The following is a 22,791-nucleotide window of genomic DNA, read 5'->3' on the forward strand; positions in this document are numbered from 1 at the left end:
GACATGTACTAGTGGACCGCGGCCGATTTAAGCTACCACCTAGCAAGTGTGGTGTCTGGCAGTGACACCACATTCCTCCCCCGCAAATCGGCGAACGGTCATGTTATAAGGCTTCCGCCCGCCGTGGGGAGGACCCCATGTTGACGTATGCGATGAGGTGGGGAGCCTAACAACAGGCGAGGCTGTGCCACCCGCACCCGGCCATTCGGTCCGAGGGGAGCTAGGAAACGCCTGAAAACCTAGTCCAGGGTGCACGTCAACATGCGGTGTATGCGCCCGTAGAGAGACAGGAGGGGCCGAAGGGTCGACCTCCATGTGGTCGGGGCACCCGACGGGCGAAGACGACATCTGGTCCGGAGCGGGCAAGAGTTCCATGGTGGAGGACATCTGGTCACGGGAAGCGATCGGAGGTGCGTGACCCAGGGAGGCGCCAGGCGGCTGCAGCGACGCGTCCACTGCGGGCGGCGCCGGCGGGAGAACAGGCGGCGGCGGCGGCGCGTCGCCATGAGGCAAAATGGAAGGCAGCGTCGGTAACACCTGGGGATGAGGCGAGCCAGTAGATGGGTCCCCAGGGCGCTGACCGGACGGCACCGTCGCTGAAAGCAGACGGGGAGCGGCAGAACCCAGGCGACGACAGAGGCGCAGCTGACTGAGATGCCGACGCACCTCACCAGAGGCCCCCAAAACCAAATACATCGCGCGGCCGAGGCAGCGAAGAATGCGCCCTGCGAGCCAACGCCGTGAACCGCGATAGGTGCGATAGAAAACAACGTCGCCAGGAGCAAAAGCAGTAGTCTGCCGCTGCACTGGAACCTGATGCGGCGGATGCAGCAAAGACATCAAGGTTCGATGAGGACGACCATGGAGCAACTCAGCCGGCGAGCGACCATCGCGGGGCTGAGAGCGATACGAAGACAAAAAGAGCAACAATGCGTCCTCCCGAGAATGCGACTCTTTCAACTTCAACATCTGTGACTTGAAAGTCCGGACCAACCGTTCAGCGGCACCGTTTGACTGAGGTGAAAACGGCGCGGATGTCAGATGTTGAATACCATTGGCCTTGCAGAATGACTGAAATTCTGCGGACATGAATTGTGGGCCATTGTCAGAAACAATAGTCTGGGGAAGACCTTCAATGCAAAAAATAGCGGACAACGCTTGGATGGTGGCAGATGACGTCGTGGAAGACATCCGGACAACAAAAGGAAAATTACTGAAAGAATCGACCACAACCAACCATCGAGCATTCCAGAATGGACCAGCAAAATCTATGTGCAAACGTTGCCAAGGGGAAGTGGCTGTCGGCCATGCAAAGAATTTCCGCGGCGGGGCGGATTGTTGTTCGGCACACGCCACGCAAGAAGAGCACATATTCGCAGTCGCAGCATCGATTCCGAACCAAGTACAGTGCTGACGAGCAAGTTGTTTCGTACGCACTATACCCCAATGTCCTTGGTGAAGAAGCCGTAAGACAGAGGACTGTAACGAACGTGGGACCACGACTCTGGATTGATCATTATCAGAACGCAACAACAAAACACCACGTCGTACAAAAAGTCTCCCCTTGTGAGCAAATAATCGGCGAACCAACGGATCCTCGATCCGTGACTTTGACAAGGGCCATTGCGTAGCAACAAAACGCAAAACAGTAGCAAGGACAGGGTCAGCTGCTGTGGCTGTAGCGACACGACGAAAATCAATCGGAAACGATTCGACCACGTCATCGGTTTCCGAATCAAGGAACATGCAAGCAAGTTCGGAAGAATCGAATGCTTTATCCTCAGCAACAGGCAAACGGGACAACGCATCAGCGTTTCCCTGCTGAGCAGTGGACCGATACAAGATATCGTAGCGGTACTGCGAGAGAAAAAGAGACCAGCGAATGAATTTCTGCGCTGTACGTGGAGGTACAGGCTTGTTCGGATGAAAAAGCGATGTCAAAGGTTTGTGGTCCGTGATGATGGTAAAGTGACGACCATACAAGAAATCATGGAACTTAGTAACACCAAACACGAGAGCTAAAGCTTCTTTCTCCATCTGGGAATAATTGCGATGCGCAGACGAGAGCAATTTTGAAGCAAAGGCAATAGGGCGATCATGCGATCCATCTTTGTGCGCAAGCACAGCACTGATCCCGAAATCCGATGCATCGACCATCAACAAAAGGGGTTTCTGGGGATTGAATGGTATAAGGCAAGTATTTGAAAGAAACGCCGATTTCAACTGGCGAAAGGCGCGTTCGCATTCCGTCGTCCAGACGAACGGAACACCTTTACGGCGTAAGCGATGAAGCGGAGCTGAAATGGAAGAAGCGCGCGGCACAAACCTGGCATAGTAGTTAAGTTTTCCCAACACACTCTGTAGCTGTTTCAAGTTCTGTGGCGAAGGCAACTCCTGTATGGCACGGAGATGCTCTGGACTCGGATGTATTCCTTGGGCATTTATGACATGTCCCAGATATGTTAAGTCACGAGCAAAAAACACACATTTGTCCTTCCTCAAGCGAAGACCATTTTGTCGCAGGACCTGAAATAAGGTTCGTAGGTTGGCTAAATGTTCGGCTTCTGTCTTTCCGGAGATCACAATATCGTCCAGATAGTTCGCAGCAGTAGGGACCGATGCACAAACAGTTTGTAAATATTGCTGAAACAATGCAGGGGCGGATGCACACCCGAATGGCAGTCTTTTGAATCGGTACAATCCAAGATGCGTGTTAACCACCAAGACGCGCTGGGATTCTGCGTCCACCGGTATTTGCAAGTACGCATCTGCTAGGTCCAATTTCGAAAAATACTTTCCCGGGGACAGTTTGTCAAAAAGATCTTCCGGGCGTGGCAAAGGAAAAGTAGCAGTCACAAGTTGTGGATTCACAGTTGCCTTGAAGTCCACGCAAAGTCTCAATTTTCCGGAAGGTTTTGGCAAAATTACTAAGGGTGAGGCCCAGAGAGAAGCCTGCACACGTTCAATTACACCTTGAGATTCTAAATCGTTTAATGTTCTTGCGACCTCATCACGCAATGCGTGGGGAACATTGCGCACTCTGAAAAATTTCGGTGGCGCGTCCACTTTGAGTTCCAAATGTGCTTCATAGTTCTTAGCGCAACCAAGGCCCGGTGCAAAAATGTCTGCAAATTCTTCACAAAGACGAGAAACACTGGCGGAAGGCACAGTCTGATTCACTGATAGGACCTGATTTACGATTGACAAGTGAAACAACTGAAATAAATCTAAACCAAACAAGTTCACTGCAGTAGAAGAACGAAGAACGTAAAATGACACAAGTTTTGTTTGTTCCTTGTATGTGGCAAGAAGGCTGCACTGTCCTAACACAGGTATCTGCTGTCCTAAGTAACTATTGAGCTGAACATTTGCGGCACGCAACGGAGGTTTGCCCAGTTGTTTGTACGTTTCTTGATTGAGCAATGAAACTGCAGCTCCGGTATCGAGCTGGAATGGTATCACTTTGCCTCCAAAGTCTAAGTCTACAAAAAGTTTATTGTCCTGCTGACGACAAGAGCGACTTTCACGTGCAATTTGAACTGATACAGGTACAGAAGCACTTGCGACTTTACGTGAGTTCCGGCGACATCGACGCACACTTTTTGAGGGACGAACACAGGCACTGTTAGATAAAGTGGCACTGGACGGGGTGGAATTAACGACATGAATGTCCATGGGCGAAGGTCCACGAGCCTGATTGTCCCTGGTTCGATTCCGGCGCGAAGCAAAGGGCCTGGAATGGTTTCGATTGTCTGATCTTAGCTTTTTCTGGCAAACACTTTGAACATGTCCTTTCTTATGACAGTAAAAGCAAATAGCTTGGCGTGACGGGCAATTGTCACGTGAATGTCTAGTTGCACACCGCGGGCATGAATTTAGAACTGCATTGGCATGCTTACGCGGCACACGTGTTTGCGAGCTAGGCTGCAGCTGCTCGGACGTGCGCGAGGGCCGTTTAACGTCCCGTGCTGCGCGCCCGGCGGGCCGGTCAATGCGACACACTGCTGGCGAAGTTTCAAATGATTCCTGAGCAAAGTCAAGTGTGTCTTGCCTATCTAATATGTCTAGCACTTGTTGAAGGGAGGGATTAACTAGTTTCAAAATATGTTCCCTTATGCGAACATCAGAAACGTTCTGTGCAATTGCATCACGCACCATAGTATCTGAATACGGAAGTCCACATTCACATGCAAAATCACAATCCCTAGTAAGTCCTTGCAATGTTGCAACCCATTCCCTATTAGTCTGACCGGCCGTACGTTTGGTACGAAAGAACGTATACCTTTTTGCAACTACATTAACTGTTTCTTTGAAATAGGCATCTAAAGCAGACAAAATTTCTTCGTATGACAGAGTTGCTACGTCGCGTCGGGGAAACAATTTCACTGTCACACGGTAGGTGGACACACCGACACAAGAAAGCAAAAATGGCTGCCGCTCATTACCTTGAATCCTGTAGGCGGCTAGATGGAAGCCAAGCTGTCGGGACCATTCTGGCCACGTTTCTTGAGTGGAATCAAAACTACGGAAGGATGGTGCAATGGCGTGGTGTGGCTGCGGTAGCGATGAAACGGCGGCGGCCGCATCGGGGTGCAGTGCACGTTGACCCTGGACGAGCTGTCCCAGGGCATCCAATAACGCCTGCGTCTGCTGATTCTGCAAGCGATAAAATTCGGACAGTACATCTGGCGAAGCCATGACACAAGTAATGTAAGCAAAGCAAGAAGAACGAAGACCGTTTTTACGCTCGTCGCCAAAATTGTAGTGTCGGCAGACTTGCCAACACTACGCACACTAATTGAAAGAGGCGGCCAAGATGCACGCGCTAACTCACGAAGGATGGAGTGAGGTCTGAAACAGGAGACTTAATGAATGTGATAAAGAAAATACGTATCTTTGGAATATACTTAACTTTTAATACATCTTTGTATACATCGTTCTTGATAAGACATCTGGAGATTGTGGCGATACAAGTGACTCTTTATATACAAGCTATTTAAGGCTAATGGCGCCTTGCTAAGTCGTAGCCATTAACTTAGCTGTAGGCTATTCTAACTGTCTCTCGGCAAATGAGAGCAAAGGCTTCGTCAGTAGTCGCTAGCAACGTCGTCGTACAACTGGGGCGAGTTCTCGTACGTCTCTCGAGACCTGCCGTGTGGTGGCGCTTGGTCTGCGATCACACAGTGGCGACACGCGGGTCCGACATGTACTAATGGACCGCGGCCGATTTAAGCTACCACCTAGCAAGTGTGGTGTCTGGCAGTGACACCACAGTTCCGAAAGCTAGGATACATCAATTAAAAACCTCCAAAGCACTGTAGATGACCCTGAGACAAGTAATTTAATACAAGACACATGGGATCGCAAATGTTGGATACAATACAAATGTTGGGAAATGTGTCAAAAGCGAATGACAAATGTCACCAGATGATGTACCTTGCCATGCTTGCAGTGGTTGAGCCTCTCGGTCTGTCACACTTGATCATCCCAACCCAAGTCAAGTATTCATGTCATTGTGGCTACGGACACACGTGTGCGACTTTAGTGATGGCGTTCAGGATTTGAGTCTTGCATCTGGCAGGCGGTATTTTTTCATTGTGTTAAACAATTATGTGTTTATATTGAGGTTTATTATTTTATTTACCGGTCTTGCAGTTTCCTTGATTTATTGCAAAGTACAGTACAATGAAAACCTACCATATTGCATAACAAGTAGATGAGTATAATCTTCAGAATAGCATCATTGCCATTAAATGACCTATGTTTTCTTTACTAACTAATGTCTGTAAACAAAAAGAGAAGGGACAGAAGCAAAAAACACAAAATCAGTACTACTTTTGCTTGATTACAGCAGGGACAATAATTTTGTAACATCTACATTTACAACAGATCGTATTTACAAAATGTTTTCGAAATTTGCCCTGTTTGCTCAAATGAAAGTATTGCACTGCTCAATCATTCCTTTACACTCAACCCCGACTGCTGCACATGCTGTGGGGTACGTCATCTGGTTACGTCATATGTTCAGTGTTTCTCACCAATTTTTGGGGTATTTTGAAATGTACAAAAAGGCAAATGCAGAAAGTTATCACATTTTGCTGCACATTACCTGCGTCACAGAAAAATAATGTATACAAATCTTCTCAGGTTTGCCACTGAATAACTTTGTGCAAGCTTCGCAATATTTCACCAACACAACTGTTCGTCATCTTCAGGTAGTGGTGGGTCCTGTCATCACTGCTGCAAGATGTGACTGGTGATATTCGCACAGCAGAATTGAAATTTGTCGGGCTAGAAGCAGGAGTACGAATGTGTGGACAGGCACTCCCAGTTGGATGGAAATGCCATTCATAGTAGCCTTCTGCTTATGTGTTGTGGGCAATGACTGCACTTCTGGACACTCGTGTGGTTAAACGCTGGCTGAATTAACTCTCTGCAAGGTACTGCATCAGGTCATACATCGGAGGATCTGGTTTCTACTGTTTTAATTTCATGGCAGTCAGTGCTGGATTCTGGGCAGTGCTTAGTCAGAATTCCATATTCCTGTTGGTAAGATTGCCCACCGTATTGATACATGCCTCATTCTTAAAAACACAATCCTAGAGTGATGATACTGAGGATAAAATTTCAGTCCTCTTGGGAAACGTGTGGTGCCCTGTATTCAGGCAGTGCTCTGCCACCACTAATTTACTGGGTGGCATTTTTGTCAGCGCTGTTGAACACAGTGTTCTTGCACAATGTGAGGTGTCTGCCCTATATAAGATTTCCCATAATGGCATCAGATCTTATATATGATCTGTGTTTTCTAAGGTCAAGATTGTCTTTAACTGAACACAAACAATTCCTTAGTTTTGCTGGTAGACGAAAAACACACTTGATTCTGTTTCTCTTAGCGATTCTTTCTATTTCTGAAAACATGTCACTGAAATATGGCAAGAAAGCCATTTGCAGTGCTTGTCTAAGCATCTTCATTTACATCCCTACACCGAACTTGCTTTGCTCAGAACACATTGAAAATCTGTTTACAAGAATAGACATTCTGCTGGAACACTGTTCTTAGGTGTTACAGTTCACCAGGCAGACTGTCGGTATCTGAGATCACGTGTGCTCTATGTTCCAGGGAGTGTAAGACACTACCACATTGTGCAGGGTGATGGCAACTTTTGGACCGCAAATATAACTCTGCGTGTATCAGTTTGCAGTAGAGACTATGCCCCAGTGTTCTGTCAGCTTTTCTTCTAACTGTGACATCCAGGAATGGTAAGCTGCTATCTTTTTGCACTTCCACAGTGAACTGAATATTCAGATGGAGCGAGTGCAAATGCTGCAGGAACATAGGTAGTGTCTGTATTATGTGGGCCACACCACAAATGTCTCTTCAGCATTCTGCCAGGAGGAGGAATGTTGGATATTTACTAATGGAAATAGAGGATCTCCCATGGGAACACTGTCCACTTGATCAAAGTAGTTGGTGTTACATAAGAAATAGGATGAGGTATGCACATGTTTAAACAGCACCACAATTTCTTTCTCAAACTTGCTGCTAATAACCTCTAATGAGGGCTGCAGGGGCACTTTTGTAAGTAATGATATAACATTTGAGCTAACTAAAAGATCTGAAAGTTCTAGTTTAAGCATCTTCAGGTATTCTATGAAATCCTCTGAATTCTAAATATGATGGTCATAGTCATCCACATGATAAATTTCAAAGCTGTCACGTGGAAATTGCCAGTTGCATCTTGCAGCAGTGATGGTGGAAATCACCACCATCTGAAGATGCCAAAAAGTTGTCACTGAAATATCGAGGGAGGGACTTGCATAATGTTATCTGGTGGGGAACCCAAAGTGTTTTTGCAACAGATCTATCAGGCAAGCCTGAAAATTCACATATACTCCAAGCAGTAAGTACCTGTTGTAAAATGGTCACATTAGTGAGCTTGGCAATTAATTAACAGTTTATCAATAAATTTGGCTTCATTTTGCAAGAAATTGTGCTGTGTTCCACGACTCCCTCTTCAACAAAACTAATGTCAGTTTCTGCTCCACCTCTTCAGCCCGAGATCCTATGTATACTCTTGAGCATTTGTGTAAGATACCTGTTTATTTATAAAAATAAAAGTAACTTCTATCATGACTTTCCAATTCTTGTCCAGTGGGTTTGTTATCCTGCTGTTGCCTGCTGCAGACTACAAGATTACTGTTGAAGATTTCTGCAAAGTTTTTCTTCCTTTTTAGTGTACCAACATTTCACTGTGTGCTAATTGCCTGGTACTGTTTAACGGGTGTTTTAACTGTTGTTTCAGAGATGCAATACGAAGCAAATGCAGTGAGGATGACTTGCTTGCCATGATTGGGGCAGCAGTGAGAAGAAAGAAGAAACAACATGCAGGTAAGATACATTACAGCAAATGTAACTCTATAGATAGAAAGAAAATTTCTGCTTAACAAGTCATAGCAAACATAAGAGCAAAATAGAACGAAAAACAACAGTGATAGAACCTGTGTTTTTTGTGTAAAATTGGATTTAATTTTTTATTTAGTATTCATTCTGATTAATGCCCATTGGTCAACAGTACATTTCAGCCCTAGAATTTGGTTCTGCAAGGTCCACCAGATAACCATATATGGCTGTTGTAACTCCTTTATTGGACTTCAGAAGTTTTCCAGCAACAAATCTTTTTTTTTTTTTTAAAAAAAAGCTAAAATGCAGAAAACATCATAAAGGAAACACTCACAGAAAAGCATCAGTGTCCTTGAAACAATGGAAACTCCAGTAGGAATATCAACAATGTTGGAAAAGACAGATTACTACTTACTGATGAAGGCTGTAACTGAAAGCTTTATGTAAGTGTCTTTTAATTCTGCCCATCTGCAGCCTAAGGTATCTTCTTTATGGTAAGTAACAGTCTGTCTTTTCCTTCATTATTCATTAGTGTTCTTTGTTTTTATTGCTGTTTAGCAAGCACCGTGTGGTATATAAGGGATGCGAATAGCGTCAGATGTTGAATCATCACTCTGGAGGATATGAAGGTGCTGCATATTTGTGTGAGACAGCATTATCTGATGAGAGTTTGAAAGAAACCTCATTGTGGATGTGCATTTGGTCGCCTGGTTAAACCTTGCAACATCTGTATTTTTGGAGTATTTGGATCTGACAGTGGCCTGATGTTGGAAAGTAAGGGCATACTCATCATCAGTGTTCCAGTTGACTACATCAGACCACTACAAGGGAGCATCACTGTGTAGTGTACTGAGTACATTGTAACCTGTTCACGTCTGTGACTGCCATCTGAGAACAAGTACAGTAAACTCTCGTGCAGCTACACTTTTGGCTAGCTAGATTGACACTTGACAAGTTTCAATTTGCGTGCACCTGGAGCCAAGCATTTGCTGGTGTTTTTTGGCAATCTACTGCTAATCAATGCACTGGTGCATGTCAAAAGTCCAAGTATCGTCAATTCGTGCGTGTGTTGGTTGAAGCTCTAGTGTGTTTCTTATTCGTATTGCATGGTTTCATGCCACTGCCATCTATTGGAACTCCTTGGAAGTACAGTACATACAGTATTGTTCTATGCAGCGCAACGTAGCCCTGTCGAAACCGACAATTAGAGTGCACCGCCTAACACTTTCCACTTGTTGTCGGTACATCAAAGCTGAGTGTTTAACAGTGAACGTACAACACCCTGTTGTGTTGCCACGTGGGCTTGGGTAGAACAGAGGAAATGGCATAGATGTATCGAATGCTTTCATTTGATGGCTGCCACAGCCTGGTTTCAAAAGTCAAAAGTTTGTCTAGTGCATCTCGAGTGTTGTCAAGTTGTGCATCTGTGTGTTTCTGATTTGAGGTTTTGTGCTCCCACTATGTGCCTTAAAGTGTCCAGAGATAAAAGGGGCCAAAAACCATAAAGGACTCAGTCGAGTGTCTGTAAAAAGAACACTGAACGTGACTACGGGCACGAAACATAAAACGAATGTGATCTTGTTGGAAAAAGAGCTTCACACTTTGCAGAGAATTGATGCTGGTGAGCCACCGACAAAAGTTGCTGCAGAGTAGGAGTACAATTGCTGATCGGAAGACAAATCGATCAGGAATTGAAACATTTTGTTCCATCCAAGAATTGGGCAGCGCAGTGGAATCTTGAAAAACAATGAGAAAAGGTGCACATCCTCAGTTAGAAGAGGCATTATTTTTGTGGCACGAATAAATAAGAGCCAAGGGTGTGCCAGTTTCAGGTCCTCTACTTTGTCAAAATGAGCTGATGAGCTGATTGAAGGAAAGAAGCAAGAATTCCTCAGAAGTAATGGCCGGCAGGATCGTTTCAAGAAGCGGCATGGCATTCATGAAATTGCCATCAGTGCCAAATCATTATCTGGGGATGAAACTGCTATGCTGGTTTTAAGAAGAAACTGCACACTATCATTGACAAAGGAGGTTATACTGGCAGTCAGCTTTACAAATGTGATGAAACTGGGTTGAATTACAAAATGTTGCCAACGAAAACCCTTTCCTCTAAAGAAGAAAAAATGGCTTCCGGATACAAAAAAATCAAAGAAAGATTTACTGTCCTCGCTTGCAGTAATGCCACTGGCAATCATAAACTGTGTCTTACTTTAATTGGCAAATCCAAAACACCAAGAGCATTTAGACACCAACCAACCAGCTTTGCCACTGAGGTACACGAATCAGTCTTAAGGCATGTATGAACAGTGCCATCTTCAGAGAGTGGTTCCAGGCAGAGTTTGTTCCAGCTGTAGTAAATTACATGGAAGGAAATGGACTTCCTTGAAAAGCGCTACTTCTTGTGGACAATGCTCCTTCTCACCCAGGTGATCTGCAAGATGGGGATATCAAAGTTGTATTTCTCCCACAAAATGTCACATCTCTATGTCAACCGATGGACCAAGGTATTCTTGAGGCGATGGAAAAACATTACAGACGCAAGATGCTGGAATACTTAATAGGTGTGATTGATGCTGCAGATGATTTTGTGGAAGCTCTTAAAAAAATCGATGTTTTAAGTGTCATTCATTGATTGCTGAAGCTTGGAATCTAATTCCTCCAATTCCTCTTGTTAGGTCTTGGAAAAAACTCTTAGATCGTAAGATCTGGTTGTAAAGACACACACTTCGAAGACGTTGAAGAGTGGATGGAAAATGGCATTTTTTCATGTGACTGAGGATGAAATCGTCCAAATTGTGACCGATCATAAAGCGCCAGAAGACTATGTTTCTGATGATGAATCAGAGAAAAATATTCCTCACACATTCTGTTACGAAGTGATCCAAACTGCCCTGGAGTACATCAGCCAACAGGAGGAGACGATTTATCCTGAAATAGTTTGTTTTCAACGTTGGAGATGTATTGTTGCAGCAATAGTTTCTCAAGCAAAAAAAAAAAAAAAAAAAAAAAAAAAAAAAAAAAAAAAAAAAAAAAAAAAAAAAAAAAGAAAAAAGAAAAAAGAAATATTCGTGACTTCGTTACCAAAAAATACTCTAATGAAGCATAACTTAAAAAAGTTTTTTTTTTCTTTACTTTTCTTGAAAGTTCCTCTAGACAGACTTTTCGTTCCTTTGAGTAATCTCTAGATTTGTTTCATAATTTTGTTCAATAGTTTATTTTTTATTCAAAAGAGTAGGTAATAAAATTAAAACTCCTGTTTTTGCCTGCTGCCAAATAAGGGAGATTTTTTTCTGTAAGAATGCAAAATAAACAGCTTTGTTATACAGCATTTAAAAACTTTGAGTTTTCAATCATAGTTTGGTGCCTTTTTAACATGTCAACACAATTTTTTCAGTAAAAAAGTGCAGGGTTATTTGCAACCGTATCAGTAACATTTTACATACCCTACGCACGTTCTACGATCGTATTTCGCAATATTAACGCAATTTGGAGTGTTCACATGTGAAAACAGGGGGACTTTGATTTATCTGAAATTTTCGTTATCAGAACCGGCCACCGTCCCGATCATTTCGGATAAACAGCAGTTCACTGTAATAGACTCCTTGCAACATGCTGTGTCATACAGCTAGGAGCAGCCAGACTAGGGAATTGCTGTCCTGCGCATAGGCTGCCATTAACACCCAAGCAAATGACTGCATGTGAAGTGGTGCCATGATCGAGAAGTACGGACTGCTAATGAATGGCGTCACATTATGTTCACTAATGAGTCCCAGTCCTGCACTGCTCCAAATGACTATCGTGGAGAAGTTTGACAATGACCCGGGGAGATGGGGAGAGGTCCCATTCTTCCACATTTTGGGGGGGGGGGGGGGGCGGGGGTCACAAAGGAGTCCCATGGTGTGGGGAGCCATTGGGTATGACTTCAGGTCACGGCTTGTAATGGCCGAGGGAACTCTGATGGTACAGCAGTATGTAATAGTATTGTGGTGCTATTTCTCAACAGGCCAGTGCTTGTCCAGATGTAGTATGTGTCTCTTTAAATTGTTTGCGTGATGTTGATATACTCCTGTGGCCAGCAAAATCCCCATATCTGTCCCCGATAGAACATTATGGGACCAACATGGACGTCAACTCCATCCCACTGCCTGTATCCATGATTTCAATGTCCAGTTACAACAGTTGTGGATCTTCCTCAGGAGGGTATGCAGCAGCTTTACGACATCCTCCCGCACTTTCCAGGGCAGACAGGGTGCAATGCTGTTTTGATAAGTGGGCTCAAACTGATAAATTCTGTGTAAATTTGACTCTGTTTTGTAATCACTGAAATAACATCACATACCCTCTAAATTCGCTATGTTTAAATTCGTTTTCTCCCCACCTTCTGAGTGTCTCACTTTTTTTCAAGCAGTGTAGTTTAAGAGAGACATAAGAATATGAAAATGGGATGGCATATCACATTGCTATTCAACTATGCCCCTAAGAAAATTGTAAGATAATGGAGAAGAGCAGGTGCACTATTACACTGACTAGAATGTAAACTTAAAGATAGAATTATATTGTGTAATCTATACCGATGACATAATACTAATTGACAAAAACATCACTGATGTGCTAAAGCAATTTGAAATATTACGGGAGCAAGCTAGGAAAATTGGACTACTAATTTCACCTGGAGAAAAAATTCTTGGCTGATACCAAAATGGCACTGGGTGAACTTATATAGGCAACGACATAGTATTCGGTGCTAAAGAGTTTAAATAATTAGGTGAAAAAGATCACTGAACGTCATAATGAAAAGAAGGCCATATAATCCAGACTTCAGAAAATACAAACTGTCTCTCAGTTAACAAAAAGTATTTTTCCTGGAACTCTAAAATCTAACATTGTACAACAGTGATCAAATTAGAATCTCTTTATGCACGAGAGAGACTCTTTGTCCAACACAAGACATGAAAACAGCAAACTGAATTAGAAGAATGTAAAATTGTTGTAAAAATCTTAGGTCCAAGAATAAAAGATGGAATACATCACACAGAACCCAGTGTGAAATCTCCAGGCAAAAAAAAACTCTTGTTACAATGTGTCTCCAAAGAATCCAACTTGTGGGACATACAGAAAGAATGTATCCAAACAGGCAGCTCATTGGATTCCCACATACTTGAAAAATAAGATCCAACTGATGAAAACAAACAGGAAGAGACCTTAAGAAATTGGAATCACCACATTTACAGTATTCTGATGTAGTGATGAGTCTCACAGAGTGCAGTTTCACAGTAGCTCGATCGACGCTCGTACTTGTGTACGTAGTATATGCGAGTGTGTACAGCGTCTCTTCTGGTGTGCTCACGATACGCTGATTTAGTGGCCGAGGAGTAAACCGGATCCCTGCTTGGTTCCAGTGTGCTGTGCTAATTTTTCTTCTTCACTTGACATTTATGCTTGGAGCTGCAAGAGAGATCATTTTCCAGGTAATGCCACAAAAACAACAAATTCTCAGATATCAGTTTAACTTACACTCTTCAACATCATAGACAACATTTCACATTAATATGTTGCAGAACACTAGATTAGTGTTAAAATTGCCAGAGTAAACATTGTTCTCCACATGGCAGATTGTCACCCAACGTCCAAAATCGATAAATTTTATATCTCTGCACAGAGAAGCAGCTGGTCGCTCATTGTCATCTGTGGTGCTAATCGATGGGTCGAGCTCGTTGCCGGCACAGTGCCACCACAGAGTAAGTGGCCCCTCGTCCCGGCAGGTGGCCATGTTTTAACACCCGTACCGCTCCCCGGACTTACCGCGTCTGTGGATAACTCCGTCTCTGCACAGAACTTCCCACATTTCCCACACAGTGGGCCCTCGTGTCTTTTACACACAATAAATCTTCAAACTTATTTCGTCGGCTAAGTTAAATTTCGAGTGTGACGTGCTATTTTGTAAAAAATAGCAAACGGTCGACGTGGATGTTATTGTGACTCTTTCCTAAGGCAACATTTGTGTATTACACATGTAGAAGTGCACTGCAATATAAAACAGTAGTCCGTAAGTTCAAACAGTGGAAACTCCGGGTTGGAATATCAGCAGTGTAGGAAAAGATAGAGTGCTAATTACCGTAAAGATGGCACGTTAAAATGCAGACAGGCACAGTTAAGACACTTACACCTAAGCTTTTGGCCACAACCTTCATCAGAAGAAGAAATAGAAATACACACCATTCCATTCACACAAGCAAACACACCTCACACACACATGACCGCCAACTCCGACAGCTCAGACCAGAATGCTAGTCTGTAAGTTTGCTACACAATAAAATAATTATTCTGAGCTACAAGAAAAATAAAGGATTCAAAGAACTAAACTGCTTGAAGAAAAAATTAGGGAAGCTCCCTGAAGCAATGTAGTTTCATGAGTGTGCATACCAGTGGTAAATTATGAGAGTTGCAACTCTCTGAAATGGATACAAAGGGTACCAGATTGCATTAGCTTTGTTTGTGTCTCGGATTGTTACCATGAATGGTAGGAGCTATAAGAGATGTGAAGAGTGTAAGATGTTGAGTGATCCCTGTGAAGGACACAGATGCCCTGTACTTCTGTGAGTCAGCATTATCAGCACCTAACAACATTTGAAGGGGCTAATTGCAATATGAAGATTTGTGAGACATTCAGATGTGGTAGTGGCCCCATGTTGGACTGCTTGGGAACGTAAGGGCGGCGTGCTTGTCAGCAAGCTTCCGGTTGACCGTGTCTGACGAGCCCGTGGGAGAATTGCTGTAATGTACGCCGAGCACATTGTAACCCTTTCACACCTGCACCTGTCATGTGATCAGCAATGAGTCACATTCTGCAGGACGCGCGATGACAGTTGTCAGTGAGTATGACGACGACATAGGGAGAGGGCGTGTGGGGCAGCATCGGATATGACTTCAGGTCACTCTGACAGCACAGCAGTATGTCATGGACATCCTACATCCTCATTTGCTACCTCCATGTCCAACGGAGTTACAAGAGACAGAGCGGTGAAAACGTATCCAGTTGTTGACTCGCAAAACGGTTTTGAGCTGTGACGCATGTAGTCTTAAGTGAATCATTCGCACAAAAAGAAAAGAAGAAGAAGCTAAAGTCAGAATGTGAAAAAATTGGAGAATGGAATAGATATTTGAAGACTTCACACTTGAAACTCCCAGTTTTCCTATAGTGAAAGTGCGCCCGCATCTCGTGGTCGTGCGGTAGCGTTCTCGCTTCCCACGCCCGGGTTCCCGGGTTCGATTCCCGGCGGGGTCAGGGATTTTCTCTGCCTCGTGATGGCTGGGTGTTGTGTGCTGTCCTTAGGTTAGTTAGGTTTAAGTAGTTCTAAGTTCTAGGGGACTTATGACCACAGCAGTTGAGTCCCATAGTGCTCAGAGCCATTTGATTTTTTTCCTATAGTGAAAGTGCCTTTGTGACCATATGCATTTCACTGACGATAAACTTTTTTTCCCCCCTGGGTCTTGGCTCCATATTTTTTCATCCAGTTGAGTCCGAATACTTGCGTAGTATTTGTGAGGTATTGTTTCAGTCTTGCAAGCTAATCTAAAATACAAATCCCTTTTGCATCCTAGAAAACAATGACCACTCTTTCTCTCCGATGAAGTCACCTTGGCTATTTTTGTGCAACTGCTGTTTCATTTTGGTCATCTCTCATCCGCGGGAACAGATTGGTGCATAGAATCAGTTTTGTGTCAGATTGTCCCAAATTGTTTTTCACATTAGGTTGTAGTCAGCCTTCAACAGACATGCCACTCACTTTCTGGTACGGCCACGGCATCAACTGTTTTGCACATCTTTTTAATTACTGATCTTGCAATATCACACTGTGTTCTTTCTCAGCATTTTCATATTTGATTGTAATTCTAGGAAGTTGTTCATGAGTCATCTTACAGAGACATATGCCACATATGAATTCAGCCACCCATTCCTTAACTGTTGACTATGAAGGAACTGACTCCTAATAAGTAAGATGATGCCTGTAGAAAAGTACAACAAAACAGTAATCTCAAAAAAAGGACAGGATAGACAGTACATTCTGTAGGACATATTAAAAATGATTGGTAAAAGAGACTTGGTGTGTTAAATGCTGCTTTTGATTACATGATAATTGAATTGGATAGATAAACAATCTACTCGCTAAGTGGCGGCAGAACACACACATAAAAGAAGATTATAATTAGGCGAGCTTTCAGAGCCAGTAGCTCATTCTTCAGGCAGAAGGGTTGAAGTGGAAGGAAGAGGGGTGAAGGATAGGTCTAGGAAAAAGGGTAGATTTTGAGAAAGTTACCCAGAACTGCAGATCAGGGGAGACTTTCCAGATGGGATGAGAAGGAAAGACTGATTCCACATCTACATACATACTCCACTAGCCACCATATGGTGCATGGCAGAAGGTACCCTGTCTCACTACAATAGTCTGAATAAAATTACTTGATAGTTGACATCAATCACTTGCTGCAACAATGTTGCCACATTGGCTACCAGCTACCGTTTGGTTACAGATGACAACAAACAAGCGGCTCACTTCACAAATTATGTTAAATGTTTAACACGGAGCAATTTTTCTAGTGGCTGGTGCAAGGTATGTCAGAAATGTTGGATACTCTGTCGACTATTGATTTAAAGTGACTAGTGACTGAACTGGGGCAGACGACCCGTTTTGTATCCCTGACTGTAAACTTGTGTCCTAACCCAGCCGAGAAAATTGTGGTCAGCAGTCTGCAGCAGTACTAATATCATGATCGCTTTGTTCATGACGATTAAAGCTAACCCTTAAGGGTAAACTGAAGACAACAAAAACTCAGTTTCAGGGCTGAAAGCAAATTGAAATTTCTCCCTGTCATTTGTTACCTGTAACTATCCTTACACTAGCTGCACATGCTGCCATGTTAGAAACCAGTGAACAGTGCGTGTGGGCACTTGGTCGTGGATTATAGATGACTGAGGCAGATTCCAAATGAAGAAATAATGACAGGAAGAAAAATAAGACCAAATAGAACAGTCAAAACAATGATGAAAAATGATGCAGCAAAGTATTAAAAATAGAAAAAATACATTTAAACCAATTAATTGAATGAAAATAATAATCGCACTCCTTTGGTTAGATTTAGAAATAAAAATTTTGCTACATTGATGAGATTCAAACCTACGACATGCTACACATTAGATTAATCTGCCAACCATTGTGCTATGCCACAGCACTGCATGAAGTATTTATATATGTGAATGTAGTGACCCAGTTGCAACTATGAATTGCAACCTTAAAAATTTCAGTTTCACGCAGTGTAGTGAAAAGCTTATCTAATGTAAGATGATCTCTGTGAATATGATAACTATATGTATGATACTGAATTACACCTTGTGCTGAGTTATTCGGTAGTGTTTGGTTAGTGCTATGAATGAAATGTGTGTCTTTCATTAGCATTGTTAATGTGTGTTGTTTTTGGTGTAGTTATCGCGTGTCATGAAATACATAATAAAAGTGTCGGGCTCGTAATTTGGGATACAAAAACATCAAAAAAGAATGCTGAACCAGGAATTGGAAGTGACTGGCCAATTTTGGTGGAGTTTGGCAACAGCAGACAGTTCAAGTGTGACGCTGACTACTCTTATTGGCGTTTGAAGTGCCAACTATCAAGTAATTTTAATACGACTGTAGTCAGTTCCTTTCCCGTTCCATCTGCCAATCGAGTGAGGAAAAAGTGAATGTCTATATGCCTCTCTATGAGTCCTAATTTGTCGTCTCTTATCTTCGTGGTCCTTATGCGTAATGTATGTTGGTGCAAGCAGAGTTGTTCTGCAGTCAGCACAGTGTTCCTCAAAATCCCTCCAGGGATTCCCATTTGAGTTCCAGAAACATCTCCATAATACTTGTATGTTGTTGTTTCAACCTACTGTTAACAAATCTAGTATCCTGCCTCTGAATTACCTCAATGTCTGCTTTAATTCGATCCCTTGCGGATCCCAGACACTCGAACTGTACTCAAGAAGAGATCACACTAACATCCTATATGTGATGTCCATTACAGCTGAGCCACACTGTAGTAAAATCCACCCAACAAACGAAAGATGATTATTCGCCTTCCCTACCATGACACTCACAAGTTTGTTCCATTTCATATCACATTGCAACGTTATGTCCAGATATTGAAACAATGTGACTTCTTCATTCATGACACTACTAATGCTGGATTCTGGCATTATGGATTTTTTTTCCAACTCATCTGCAGTAACTTATATTTTTCTACATTTAGGGTTATCTGTCATTTATCACACCAACTGGGAACTTTGTCCAAGTCATCTTTTATCCTCCTAAATCACTCAACGATGACACCTTCCATACACCACAACATCATCAGCAAACAACCACAGATTACTGTCCACTTTGTCCATCAGATCAGTTATGCACATAGAAAATATGAGTAATAGCGCTCCTATCACACATCCCTGGAACGATCCTAATGATACCCTAGTCACTGATGGACACTCACCGTCAGGATAATGTAGTGGGTTCTATTACTTCAGAAGTCTTTGAGCCACTCACATGTCTGGGAACCTATTCCATGTGCTTGTACCTTTGTTAAAAGTCTGCAGTGAGGCACTATGTCAAATGCTTCTCAGAAATCAAGAAATATGGAATCTGGGTTTGTGAATTTTGTGATGGCAAAGTTAGAGGAGCAATGCATCTGCTTTAAATTTTGCGTGAAACTCAAGAAAACCTTTACAGAGACACACCAAATGATGCAGGGAGCCTATAGCGATGAGTGCTTAAACCATACTCGGTGTTACATATTGTTCACGTTTTAAAAATGGCTTTACAAAAGTCAAAAATGACCCTCGTTCAGGACGCTCTTAGATGTCCCCTGATGACGCTCGTGTCAGGAATGTCAACGAAATTGTGTGTGCCAGTCGAAGATTCACTGTCTGAGAGATTGTAGAAGAATGTAACATTTCAATTGGATCATGTTATGAAATGACACAGCATCTTGGAATGCACTGTGTTGCCGCCAAGTTCATTCCACGGCTCATGAGTCAAGACCAAAAAAAGTTTTTGGATCTCACAAATGAGAACGAGATGTTCCTTACAAGAATAGTATGGCCCCTGCAGGCTTCTTTTTATTTCCAAAGTTGAAAAGGATGAAGTTTTGCAATGGTAGATGAGATAAAAGAAAATTTGCAGACGGCACTTTATGCGACCCAGCAAGAGGTGTGTCAAGACTGCTCCTGGAAGTGGAAATGATATTGGGAGTAGTGTATAAATTGTGGAGGCGAGTATTTCGAAGGAGACAATCCATAGTAACTAAAAGATAAGCATAGAAAATTTTGTGGACAAAGTTCTGGAATTTTTTGAACAGACTTCGTATGAGAAAAGGGCATGCTGAGTTGCCCATGAGCGATGCTTTGTACTGATTTGTGGACATAAACTTCTTGGTCTCTATGAAACTGATTAGATTCAAACACAGAATATATTCAAGAATTGTGCAGCAAACTGATGTTATGGGTATTGGTCTGTAATTTCGCGGGTCTGTTCTTTCGCTCTTCGTATATACAGGAGAGGCCTCTGTTTTTTTTCCTCATTTGCTTAGGTCTTTCTGCTGGGTGAGAGATTCACAATAAATACAAGCTAAGTAAGGGTCCAGTGCCATATAGCACTCTTTGTAAAACCAAATTGAGATTCCACCTGCAACTGGCGACTTATTTGTTTTTAATTATTTCAGGTGTCAGGGATGCTTACGAGGGTGGTTTGAAAAGTTCTTGAAACAGAATAGAAAAAAAGTACTTATGTCACTGAAACTTTTTTTGTTTTACAATGTACCCTGCTTGTAGATTAATTCACTCGGTCCAACAGTGTTCCAGTGCCTTGATCCCATCTTGACAATGATTTTCCTCCAAGCCTACAAAATAGTTGTCAACTCTGGCTATCAATTCTTCATTTAAGTGAATCTTCATCCACCAAGAAAAATTTTCAGTTTAGGGAAGAGGCAGGTGTGGCAACAATTCATACCTTAGTTTGTGTAATTTTACCATGGCGATGGCACATGTGTGCGGGCGTGCATTGGCTTGATGTTAGATGACTTTCTTCCTTATTAAACCTGGCCTTTTTCGCATATCTTTTGTTGCAAATTCTGCAGAAGGTTAGCATGGTATTCTCCAGTAATTGTTTGCCCAGTGGGGAGATAATGTACAAACAGAATCCCCTTCTCATCCCAGAACACTGATGCCATGATCTTCCCCGCTGAAGGAATTTTGTGGCGCATCCCAGAACACTGATGCCATGTCCTTCCCCGCTGAAGGAGTTTGGCGGCGGAGATTCAGCATGTTTCCACTGCTTTGATTGTTGTTTTGTCTCTGGGGTATAGTAGTAAACCCAAGTTTCATCGCAGTCACAAACCAGTGCAAAAGATCTTGTTCATTTCTCCTAAAACAGGCCAAACGTTGTGACATGTCCGTTCTCATGTGTTTTTGATCCAGCATCAAGAGTCGCGGCACCCATCTTACGGATACCTTTCAGATGACATCTGGCAAGCGTGAGCAATTTCATGCACTCTAAATTGGTGATCCTCCTTGATCATTTTGTGCACTTTTGCAGTGATTTCTAGAGTAGTGACACATCTTGGCCGACCATTTCTTGGATGATCATCATCTAAGCTCTCCCGACCCAATTGAAACTCATTTATCCACTTGGCAACAGTTGAAGACAAAGGAGCAGAGTCCCCCGGTGTATTCTGGAAATCGGCACGAATGTCCTTCGCTTTCATACCTTTCTTTACAAAGTACTTAATCACTGCTTGAATCTCGATCCCCCCTCCCCGTCTGTGCAAATCACTACACAGGAGGAACAACAGAGCTGTGTCGCTGCCACAGCTCTCTTCCAAGAGCACTGACATGGCACGTGTTTACAGGCAACAGTCTAACGAATATCATGTGAATATCTTGTTGTGCTAGTGCTGGCCTCTTGTGGTGATTGCTCTTAGGTGTCTTTGTGCTATTGTCAAATGACGGTATGTTTATATGATTTTCTTGCATGAATGATTTCTTAAATGCAAAATTTAAAACATTTATCTCTTAGCGCCACACCAGACTGGTCAAGTGACTTGATGGAAACCTTTGACTCACTTAGTGATTTTACATAGGACAATAATTTCCCTTGCTTCTCAGCCAGATCTTTTGCTAAGGTATGACAGTGGTAGTAACCTTTCCTTGTTGCCATTTGGCATTCTCTTTTGAACAAAGAGTGCAGTAGCTTTTCCTTCCTCAGTATTTCCCAAATTTCATTGTTAAACCACAGTGGCTCTTTTGCATCCTTAATCCGTTTACTAGGTACAGACTGTTTACACAATCTGTTTAAGCTTTGACCATAATCTCTCTACGTCCATTTTAATGGAACTAAGTGATGTCAATTCTGTCTAAGTGAGATGCTAACATCTGCCTATCTGCTCTTTCTGGTATGAACATTTTCCTAGCCTTCTTGACTGATTTATTAATTTTTGTAATCTTAGTTGTTATGATGTTATCATGATTATTAATCCCCATCTCTATGCTGAAGTCATTGATGATATCTGGCCTGTTTGTAACTACAAGGTCTAAGATATTACCATTGCATGTGGGGTGCCAAACTATATGCTCAAGACAATTTTCGAAAACCACATTCAAAAGTGCTTCACAAGACTGACTGCACCCCCTGCAATGAAGCCATAGGTGTACCATCTATACTCAGTAGGCTAAATTCACCTCCAACTAGTATTGCCTGATCTAGGTATTTACGTGCTACTGTCTGTAGACTTTCTTTGAATGGCTCCAAAACTGTCACAGCAGAACTGGGTGGCTGATTAAAACATCCATTAATTAACCTTATTTCACGTAGACTTGTTATACGCAACCAGATAACTTCACTGTCACAATCAGCTTTGACCTCAATAGAGACAATGGACACTCCCTCTCCTACAGTGTCTAACCTGTCTTTCTGATATATATTCCATTAATCACTAAATATCTCAGAGCTTTCTACTCTGGGTTTCACCCAGCTCTCAGTTTCTGAGAATAATTTGAGTGCGAGACTTTCCTGGATGGCAGTAAATTCGGAAACTGTGTTACAAGTACTTTGATTTGACAACTGATAAAATTTTGACAATCTACACTGGAGTGAATTCAAAAGATAAACCTCAACCAACATTGAATGTATCTTGGTGATAAAGAGCCAAAATAAATAATTTGATGATTTTATTCCATTTCATCTGCTTGAATGAAACACACACAGCATAACTACTCAGAAAACAACTATAGTGCTGATTACATTTACTATCATACAGAATGTACACACATAACAAAAACAAAATGGAAATAGTGGTTGCTGGCATTT

General features: G+C 42.6%; 1 protein-coding gene across 2 annotated transcripts in view; it reads left to right on the plus strand.

The window, feature by feature from the left end:
* The window catches only part of LOC126210045 (molybdenum cofactor biosynthesis protein 1), a 120,398-nt gene that overhangs the window by 54,273 nt on the left and 43,334 nt on the right, over positions 1-22,791 (plus strand). For both annotated transcript variants that reach the window (XM_049939152.1, XM_049939153.1), the window contains exon 7: positions 8,304-8,389. In XM_049939152.1, the coding sequence (XP_049795109.1) occupies positions 8,304-8,389 (86 nt within the window). The remainder of the gene's footprint in view (positions 1-8,303; positions 8,390-22,791) is intronic.

Source organism: Schistocerca nitens, chromosome 10, assembly GCF_023898315.1.
Source record: "Schistocerca nitens isolate TAMUIC-IGC-003100 chromosome 10, iqSchNite1.1, whole genome shotgun sequence".
Lineage (NCBI taxonomy): Eukaryota > Metazoa > Arthropoda > Insecta > Orthoptera > Acrididae > Schistocerca > Schistocerca nitens.